This window comes from Nelumbo nucifera, chromosome 1 (genome assembly GCF_055504915.1).
Source record: "Nelumbo nucifera cultivar China Antique chromosome 1, China Antique-T2T, whole genome shotgun sequence".
Classification (NCBI taxonomy): Eukaryota; Viridiplantae; Streptophyta; class Magnoliopsida; order Proteales; family Nelumbonaceae; genus Nelumbo; species Nelumbo nucifera.
In genome coordinates, this window is record NC_142649.1 from 78959556 (window position 1) to 78970431 (window position 10876).

The following is a 10876-nucleotide window of genomic DNA, read 5'->3' on the forward strand; positions in this document are numbered from 1 at the left end:
CATAATACCTAATTTGATGGTTTCATTGCTTGTCGAAGCGGAGAGTCACTTGGGAGAATGGGTCGGTTTGCAGTTCTGCTGGGGTTGCCTCAACTTGCATTTGTTATATTGGTGGCTTCTGTCTCCCTGCCGGTGCCCGGAGCTCAGGCATGGAGCAAAGAAGGGCATATCATGACATGCCGGATTGCCCAGGTAAATCAATTCCTTTATCCAAGTTCTATCTTAGGGTAGTTCCATGGAACTATTTTTCATTCAAATGAAAATTAAGGACCCATAAACGACCTGCCAGTACTGCATATTTGGAGGGTCAGAACCCATTAATGAATGGATCCCACTAGTGTAGTAGAGATTTGAGATCAAATCCTGCCTTGGCTGGAGTTTGGAGATGGGTATAATCCTCCTCGCATAATCCTCTTCATACCCACTTCACAGCACGTTGTAATAGCAGTATAGCACATCGGAAACATCTCTCATTCTCATAGTATGTTTGAGAAGGAAGTGCTGTGAGGTGGGTCTGAGAGGGAAACCCGGATTACACACATACACTTTGTGTTCAGATCCTCTAACTATGGGAAATGTGGGAGGTTTTGTTAATATGGCCTCAGTTGTTGAAAAACAAAAAGACCTACTAGCATATGGCTGGGCCAAAAATCAGCATCATCATATGACTTTTAAGCATCTCATAAGCACACGCTTTTTGGAGCTTTCCAAGTACTAATTATTAGAAAACCTGTCTGGAAAGCAGCTTAAGTACGAGTAACTAACTAAGAAATGTTAATGCCAATAGTCTCTTCTAGATCCCGAAGCAGCACACGCTGTTCAGAATTTGCTACCTGAATATGCCAAGGGTGACTTGTCATCCCTTTGTACGTGGCCCGATCAAATCCGCCACTGGTACAGATATCGCTGGACAAGTTCTCTTCACTTCATTGACACCCCGGACAAGGCTTGTACCTTCGATTATTCAAGTACCTGACTGGAACCCAAGTTTTTATTCTTTCTGTGTTTCGTTATTGTTTGATTTTGTTGTTTATATACAGTGAAGTGATAATGTGAAACTGTACACGAACAGGGGATTGCCACGACCCACAAGGAGTAAAGGGCATGTGCGTTGCTGGTGCTGTTCAGAACTTCACCACTCAGCTCATGCATTATCAGCATGGAACCTCTGATCGTCGATGTAACAAAGCCTCACCTCTTTATGCTTGGGGCCCGTTTTGTTCATGGGAATGAGGAATCGGAATCCGAATGTCCACTCTCTCTCCCCATTTCTTGGGAATGAAATACCAGTTCAATTGATTCTAATTTTCATTTCAATTCTTGTTTGAATTAAACAGACTGGAAATAAACTATTCTGATTCCAATTCTGAAGGATTTTGATTCCGATTCCCATTATAAATCAAATGGACCCTTAATTTATGTTCTCTTCAAAATTCAAATTAATATATCTCTTCTCCACATACTTCTACTGAAAATCTTGTCATTGATGCTGGATGGCTCTCTACTTGTTTCCTTGTTTGTTCATCTCTTGTAGATAATATGACTGAGGCCCTGCTGTTCTTATCACACTTCATGGGAGACATCCACCAGGTAATCTATATGGTATTCATCTTTCAATATTAACTATCCCTCATTTTCTCTTGGCACTCTGGTTTGTAATGCTTTCCTTGTTTTCTTTTTCAGCCCATGCATGTAGGATTCACAAGCGATGAAGGTGGGAACACTATAGATTTAATCTGGTTCAAGCACAAATCTAATTTGCACCATGTAAGTACCAGTAACCAGGATTTCTTATTGGGTAAATTACAAATAGGCAATGTTTTAAAAATCGACCTGGAACCGGAACAGCTTTGCCCACCAGTTTCTGGGTCAGTGGTCCAACCCATTCTGATTTAAAAAAAAAATAAATAAAAAATGCTCAAAAATCGTTTTTTGGGTTGATGGTTTAATCACCTGAGTCAGCAAGTCACTGACCAAATCAATGGTTTTTAGCCAATGAACAGTTTTAAGGTGAAACAAAACTGGTTGCCGGAATGGTTTCGGACTGAATGGTTCGACCGTCCGGGTCAATGACAATTCGAAAACCACCATGCAAATAGGTACCCTGTACTTTGAGGGCAGTGATATTGAGGGTCTACAATTTCAATTCCAACAGTTAAGTATCCTTAACTTTTATAAATTTAGGCTCAATTTGGAGAAAGTATTTGTATTCTTTTCAATCTAACCTTTTAGTCCAATTCTATTAAAATTATAATAAAATTATAAAAATGCTTAGATTCTCTTTTTCATCTTCTTATATTTTCTGACGCAAATAGTAGCGGCAAAAAATTATGGTGGGCAGTGTATTTGTAGGAGTACAAAAACCACAAACGTAAGAATTGTTCAGTATTCATCCATCCTCGTCATCTGGAAATGTTCTAACTGTTTCAAAATGTTTTTATTTAGGCTTAGTTTGGAAGGAGTATAAATACAGATATATATAGTACAAATAGATACAAAATACCAGGTTTTGCACTTTACATTTGTACTCCTTTCAAACTGAGCCTTAGGTGCAGACTTTAACTGCATTGCTATTCTGTGAATCGGTGTTTCTTTTGTGCCACACTATTGAATTGCATCAAAATAACACAAGAAAAACAGTAAAAAAGCATAATGTAAAATATTGGCATTTTAGTAATTTTCAATCTCATTATAAGATAGTTTAATAGAGTTCGACTTAAGTGTATATATTGAAAGTTAAGGGCGTACTTGAAAGTTCATACTCATAGTGCCACTACCCCAAAAATACAGAGTACCTCTGCAATCTACCTTTTCTTATTTGCTTGGTAGCTCCAAGGTGGGTCATCTTACAGAACTCACAGTTACCACAGCAAGAGAAAATCACAGACCGAGAATGACTGTTTAAATTGAACATGGTCAATTTGATACGTCATGACTCATGAGCATGGTCCCTTTAAATCAAAAAAGGACAAAATGTATGGGTGACGTGGATTTTATCTACCATCAAAAAGAGGGAATCCCTAATTTCTAAAAGAGCCAAATTAAACTGTCATGTTATTCACAGCAAGTACGTATCAGCCCGTATTGGTCGATATGTATTATTTCAGGAGCTCCTGATACGCCCCTACCGAGGATGTATCGAGGTTCTGACCGATTCAGGGGATGGAGGAGCCTTAAACCGGCCCCCTGAACCGGTTTTGAAAAAAAATATAAAAAAAACACTATCAGTATTGCCTAATATGCCTACCGGCATTGATTCACAGAACCGTTATGTGCAACATTACAGGATCTTTATTTTTCTGATTATCAGTGCATATATAAGAACATACCAAGGTTTTTAAAACCGGACCGGACAGGGAACCATTCTGGGTTTGGTTCCTGGGTCAAACGGTCCAACTGTTTGGACAAAAATTAAAAAAACAAAAAAGAGACCAAAACATCAATTGTCCTGGTTGATGGTTCGACCGCCCGAATCAGCGGTTCGGTGATCAAACCAACGGTTTTTGGCCAAAAAACGGTTTTGGAGTGAAACGGAACCGGTCAGGTGACTGATTCCCATTTTTTCCGGTCCGTCCATCCAGTCCAGTCCAGTTTTGAAAACACTGGAACACAACCTTTATTGGTTGTCTTCTCTGAAAGAGTTCAGACTTCAGAGGGACGAATAATCGTTGATGAACTTATTTATGGGGCTGAGGTCTCTCTACTAGCACTGTTTCAAGATCACAAGTGGTCATTTCTAATAGTGTAAAAGGCCACTAAGGGATATTCTTGCCTCCATTAAGACTGATCATCAATGTCAATGGAATGGCGGAAGGAGATCATTCTTGACTTCTTGTGCACTGATTATGACTGATCCCTACTGTGTTTAGGTGTGGGACAGAGAGATAATTCTTACTGCTATGAAGGATTTCTATGATAAGGACATGGATCTCTTCCAAGAAGACATACAGAAGAATTTCACTGCTGTAAGGACAGTTGAATGGCTTTCTTGCGTCTTGAAATGTTCTTTTTTTTCCTTTCCTCAGTTATCAGAGTGAGTTTCATACAAGGTGTGTTTGTTAATAAACAAAACAGGGTATCTGGTCAGATGATATAATGTCATGGGGAGACTGTGAGGATCTCTTCTCTTGTCCTAAGAAGTGAGTATGGTGATCTAATGATTCTAATCAACCATTAAACCCTAAGATCTTCCATTGTTCTTAAGAAACCATCTAAAATCACTCCCTTCTCTTATTGAGGTTCTCATATCTGCAGTCTTCCTCTACACATACATGCAGGTATGCTACAGAGAGCATAAACTTGGCTTGCAAATGGGGTTATGAAGGTGTCACACCAGGTGAAACTCTAGCAGGTAAGTGAGTCATCCTCACTAAAAAATTCTTTAAGATATGAAGTGCACTATGAATTGCTCAAAAAGATGATCAGGATGTCCATATGCAAGGATAATTAAAGATTAGGAGCATAAAAAGGTTTATATGACTTTGATATTGGGAATGGAACCCTCTAATGGATCATGTATGAAGCATTTGAGCAACAAAAATGGTGATCATGTTTACATGATAAATATAACTTCCACACCTTCAGAGATTTTACTAAAATTCCCTTTTTTTTTTAATTTTCTATTTAAGACTACAAAAAGCATTCTACACCATGTAGTTGACTCAAAATTGGTAATATTTATTCCGTATGGAAATGATGGTTCAAGATTTAAATTTGCTAGAAATTCTACCATGCAATAAAGAGAGATAGCAAAAGCTTTGGGAGAATTAAATATAAAAAAAAAAAGCTTTGGGAGAACTTGCTCAGAAATCTAAAAGACAAAGGGAATTTGGGAAATCAAAAAGATATAGAGAAATTAAAAAAGCTTGTCTGCTCAAAGACTGCAGTATTTTCTTTTGATTGGTTGTACATCAACACAACGTAAGCTTCAATATATTACTTATTAAGAAATCTCTTAAAAGGAGTACAGTAATTAATACACCTTATTATAGTTGTTATTTATAAGATTCTTGTAGTAAAAATTAATATATGTAGTTTGGCTAAGGGCTAATATGCTTTCTTTACTGAACTATTCCACAAATTTCTCACATCTTTTTCATACCTCATCCATAATCCATCTAAATTAATCTTATTTTGTTATTCCTTCCAATAAGTTACTGAATTTAAAGTAAACCACTATTCATAGCCCATACAGCTCAACAATAATATTAATAATACCCCATAAGTTGACTCTGTTCTATTGCTAGCATAATTACTGCATATCATTTTTATGTTAAAAACAATTTTTACAAATAAATAAAACTTCTGCTGAAAAAATCAGTAGACATAGTACATGCATAATTTTTTCAAAGCCTAATCACATGCATTAGGGTAAAATATGGAGAAAAATATATCAAATGTAAATATAGCAACTTTGTGATTTCCTTCACACTTCCAGGCCTTTTTTATCAAATACTCAGTCTACTTGTTTTGGATTTGAAACTTTTTTAGCCTTCATGACAAATAAATGTGTTACTTTTGTCTCTTAACAGATGACTACTTCAATTCAAGGCTGCCAATTGTCAACAAACGGATAGCGCAGGGTGGAGTTAGATTAGCCATGATTCTGAACAGAGTTTTTGGTTACCATGAACATGAAATCCCAGCTCCAACTTAAATCGGCATTATATCCAAATCATAAACTTGACTTGTTCCTTTGTATAGCCAATGAACTCAGATGATGAAGGCTAATTGTTCAAGTTCTTGCAGTATCTACTAACATTTGGTTTCATTTTATGATTTGTAGTCTAGATAGTCAAGAAAATACATAAAGCAATTTTAAGATTTTCTTCTATCTAGAAAACGTAGAGCATCTCTTACGTTTTTCTTGTACACCAAACAATAACATCAAGTGGGTTCAATAATTTCCCCTCATAAGCACTACAATACCTAGTACAAAATCAGTGGTAAAGCAAGCAAAGTTTCAAATTTCTAAAGCAATCGGTATTAAGCCCAATGGATGAGATGGCATAATTCCAACTATGCATATTATCCTTATAGCCTGCTGATAAACATGTAAATGATTATGGTTCCAGCATCTATCAAAGAAGAAATGAGAACTACTACTACATTACATAACAAAAAAAGACAAGTACAAAATTTTAGATAACTATAAGCAAATTTTCTTTTTCTTTTCTTTTCATTTCCTTCTTTTTCTAGGGGGTAGGCATGGCGGTTGACTAGCAATTAAGAAAATACTTTACAGCATTAAAATAATCAATCTCACCCAGATCGCCTCTGACCTCTCCCACCTCTAAAATAACCACCACCACCACCACGCCGGTATGGTTTTCTCCCATGACTGGATGTTGATCCTTGATTAAATTGCAAGGGTGTTGTAATGTTGCCTTGTGTAGCAGCAGGTCCATAACCCTGTTCGGCACATGAGTTACTGGATGGAATTCTTTGGTCACCAACACTCATGGATGATTGCAAACACTGACCTTGTAAACCTATTCCAAATGGTACCTGGCTGAACCCATTCTGGCTTACAACCCCTGGCCAAGATGTTGAAGTGGGCCCAGCTAAGGGGTTCGGCTGCCCAAAAGGAAATGATACATTAGGCAGTAGCATCTGACTAGGATCTATCTGCTGCTGAACTGGTATTCCATTTGGGAAACTTATTAGCGTCTGTTGTGGATGTTGATGGATTGGCATCCCATTCACTGGAAATCCGTTGAGCTGCTGCTGACAAGGTATTCCATTGGTCCAAAGTCCACTTGAAGGTATCGATAAATGCTGAGGTGTATAACAGGCTGTCTGCACCATCTGGGGCCCAGGAGGAACAATAACAGGCAAGCTACCATTGCCTGGCCCTGCGCCAGGTGAGCAAACACAACTTCCACAACTGAATGGTGCTGCAACATGTGGTGTATGGAGCTGGTTTGGAATTTGTGGCCGACTTTCTGATGCTGGTGGATGAATTGGAGGTCGGACATTCTTCCTGGCCTCACCCTTGTATTGAAATTTCTTCTTATCAGCAAACTCCCGATTTTTGCATTTCCGATCATCTGCACCTCGTTTTGCCATCCGTTGCATTCTTTTGTACTCAGCCTCCTTCTCATCATCAGAGAACTCAGCTTCACCAGAGACTTCTTCATCATTCTCACCAGATGCATCATATCCTTTCTTGTACAGATTCTTGTCATTGAGGACATGATTGGCAAATTCCTGGACAAAGGACACAGGGGTGCCTTGGCTGATTCCAGATGGAACCTCCTTGTCTGAGTTGTACCTTACAATGTAATAAGGGTTCTTGACAGGTCCAAAGATTTCATCTACAATCCCTAGTGGCAAGCGGGTTTCTGTAATCCAGAGAATAGAACCCTCATTAAGAGGGTTGTGCTTCTCAGTTCCTTCTACAACAACTTTGGTACCCAAAATCTGAAAAGTTAAAAAGAAACCACCAATCAATTGAGAGAACTAAACTGGCACACAACTATAGATGGATGATCTTGGTAAAACCTGATAAATAAGCATTAATATTAACTAATTATCAAACATGCAATTTTCAGATGGGAATGAACATCTGATTGAGTCATCCTTCTTTGCATTGAAGAAATAGAACAAGACGTTCTGAAATGAGCTGTTGAATGGATTATCCCTCTTGTGCAGTATGTTCTACATTATATACTTGTGTGATGGTGCCCAATTTTCTTAATGTCATGAAATCATCCATGGTTTTTAATCAAGAATATGCTTCCAGGTTTAATATGAACTTACTGATAAGATAACTCCAACAGATAGGATCTGATGATGTGGCTCCAAAGTGACATTCACTGGAGGAACTTCAGGGAGAAACTGCAAGATATTTGGTTAAAACCCCAATTACATTGATTGACTACCAACATGTGAAAAATCTCAATTCAAGATTTAAAATGATAAACTCTGCCAGAAACATGGTGGGTAAAACAAAAATAAAACAATATAACACATAATTATAAAGAAATAGACACTATAGCAAGAAAAGAGGACTTGCCGACTTAACATCAAAAAAGAAAAGAAATTAATAAAAAAGCCGACAAACATTCATCAATAAATAAATAAATAAGCCAACAAACATTATATTTACAAACACAACACACACGTGCAGTTGTATCAGTTACAACATGCATCTAAATATTAAATTAGATAGTGAGCTACCAACTACCAACCAAATGCTATGTCTATACTAAGTCAGATTGAGATGCATCATCAGTTGATCATCCAAGTAAAACTGAATAACCCTCGATTTTCTTTTTTTCAATAAGGAGGAAAAAAGGAAACTATTACTTATGAGTTGTGGTGCAGCACGGGGACTTTTTTTTTATGATTGTGCAGCACGGGGACTTCCCAGGTTGTGTTGACTAACCCTCAATTTAACACAACCTTATCCATATTATTTGGGATAGCTGCATGCATACTGTTCTTCCACTTCACTCCATCAATGGTCATAACCACATTTAAATGGTCAGTCCATAGATGTTTTCTTATTACTTCACCAACCAGCCGTTTTAGAACTCTAAACTTGCATATATGATTCCTTAAGGGTGAGTTAGGTATCAAACCACATAAGTGTACTAGTATAATTCATTTCAAGTGTAGAAACTCTCAGATCACTAAAACTAATCTGGCTTGAAATTGATTTGCTCAACTCTCTATCAGTGTTTATCATTCATGATTCATCTTTGTCTTAAAGGTTTGCCTAAATGTTCCTTTTCATGTATAAAGAGATACACATTTGAAGCATTCAATAACTTTACACTCACATCAGATATATAAAACATAATAAATTGAAAATAGTAGCAGAGACAAATTATCATACACAAAATAAATGTAAATAGTAGAACTTCATTTATATCTCCACTAGTTTCAATATCTATAGCTCATACTTCATGATGTAATTGTATTTTCCCCTAGCTCTGTTCTATACACAGATTTTTTTGATGGTGTTACTTATACTATTACCTTCATAATCTAAATGCAATGCATTGAACATTTCAGTTTTTCTGGTAGCAAGTCAATCAAGATTTTGATAGTGTGTGAGTGTCATTTTGTGCCAGAGTTACTTAAGCAAATCCAATAGCTAAAACAGTAGGAAATATGTTATTATATAATTTGATAGCTAGGCAGTTCACATATACGACACAAATAGCACGGACGAATCAACATTCCCAGCTTGTGTTCTTTCAAGAGCAGACAAATAGTCAACCAACCTGTAATGGCCCTAATAAGAAAAAAAAATGCAGAAAGTAGTCTTCTCATGATTAGTCTTACCATAAACTTGACAAAAATGACAGCATTGAAGAGTATATACAAAAGCAGTGTATAAACATAAGACCTTTTTTTCTGTATTTACAAACATTAAGGGACATTAAGGCCAACATATTTACCTCAAGCTCGTTTTTAGACTTTATGGGTCCAGTTATAACTCCCTCGCCATCATCATCGCTGCCATCGACAATATATTCTCCATCTAAATTCTTTATCTCACCTTCTTCAAACTCAACCATCTTTGTCTCTTCATCCTCTTCGTCCTCGTCCTCCTCTTCTTCGTCGTCATTCTCCTCCTCACTGCTGGAAGAACTAGAGGAAGATGAAGAAGAACTGTCACTCTCGGACTCTGAACTATCACCATCTTCTCCATCACTTACTAACTCAACATTCTCCTTGCCACTTTTACCAGAAATATCCTCTGTAGTTACCAACCCAGTTGCAAAAGAATTTTTGCTGTCCTTATCTGAACTCAGCTCTAATTTGTCCTCTTGAGTAACAGTCCCGAAAGCCTTGGCTGGTCCATCTAATTCCTTCTTATCCAAAGCATCCAAAGTTACGGATGCCTCAAGCAAGCATTCATTGCTTTCACGATTTACTGAAATCGGATCATGCTCACCAAGAAGACTACCATCTGGGGCTCCAATCAAACTAACTTTCTCCATTCGCTCTTCGATTAAAGAACCTATATCCTCTGCCTTCTCAGAAAGATCTCCTTGAGCCGTTCTTTCATCAACTCCATCTTCAAACTGATTTCGTGAATAGGTTTCTTCATGGATTTCTTCAACCGGTATTTGAACGGGCTCCCCGGAGTAAGCAAGTTCGACTTTTTTCAAGTCAGACCCGTCCAGGGATTGGTTTTCTTCAATTGGCATTTCGATTGAACCGGTTTCCATGATCCAATCCTGTATACAGTTGAAACCGCTAAAATCCTCGACTATCGGTAGGTAGAAGTCGTCCAGAAAGGGAATAAAAGGGTCGAGAGACCCTTCTGGTATTGTGAGCTTTTCAACTTCGTTGGGTTCTTTTACGGCGTGATTAAACTCCACCATCGCGAAAGATAGAAAAAGGATTTTGAAAATCAAGGTAGGATATAGCCTGCATGGAATTGAAGATAGAGAAATGGGAAGTCATAATTGGAAACACCCGCAGCACCATATAAACAGGCGAGAACGAGGAAGAGCTTGTTTCCGTTTTACTCGTTTTGTTTAAGAGGAGCTGCTGCTTAAACCCTAGCTAGGGTTTTTCCTTTCAAATTTTTCTAGGGCAAGTGTATGGTATGGTTGCTTTTGCTAATTTAGGTAGAATTCGGATTCAGTCCTCTAAGAACCCTCCTCACACCGTGCTCACAGACGCTTGCAGCTGTGCATCGCGAATATCTCCTCGTGAATGAAAAAAGTACGGAAATGTTCTCGATGCACGGCTAGCTGTGAACACGGTGTGGTGACGGTTTTGTGAGGACTGAATTATGACGCTAATGGAGTATCTCCTGTCAGCCGTTATTGAACAGGACTGTAAGTTTGTAAATAAGTCAGATTAGGTTCGATTTGAATCCGATACCGATCCGTTAAGAGACATCATAACA

General features: G+C 37.8%; 2 protein-coding genes across 3 annotated transcripts; one reads left to right on the forward strand and one right to left on the reverse strand.

Annotated features, from left to right (window-relative positions):
* LOC104605649 (endonuclease 1-like) lies at positions 1-5842 on the forward strand. 2 transcript variants are annotated; one of them, XR_736659.3, is made up of 9 exons: positions 1-192; positions 788-968; positions 1073-1180; positions 1535-1590; positions 1684-1767; positions 3870-3965; positions 4075-4139; positions 4255-4351; positions 5532-5842. XR_736659.3 is itself a non-coding variant. In XM_010270493.3 (9 exons), exons 1-9 carry the CDS (start codon positions 58-60, stop codon positions 5654-5656), a joined length of 924 nt encoding a protein of 307 aa, XP_010268795.1. In that variant the 5' UTR covers positions 2-57; the 3' UTR covers positions 5657-5842. The 2 variants fall into 2 exon arrangements, 1 of the variants encoding a protein (XP_010268795.1); XM_010270493.3 differs by having other exon boundaries at positions 2-192; positions 4278-4351.
* A 49-nt stretch (positions 5843-5891) lies between these two features.
* On the reverse strand, positions 5892-10569 carry LOC104605648 (uncharacterized). Its single transcript, XM_010270492.3, has 3 exons — positions 9411-10569; positions 7762-7839; positions 5892-7422 (listed from the first exon to the last, which is right to left on the reverse strand). Exons 1-3 carry the CDS (start codon positions 10341-10343, stop codon positions 6262-6264), a joined length of 2172 nt encoding a protein of 723 aa, XP_010268794.1. The 5' UTR covers positions 10344-10569; the 3' UTR covers positions 5892-6261.
* Between the last annotated feature and the right edge of the window lie 307 nt (positions 10570-10876).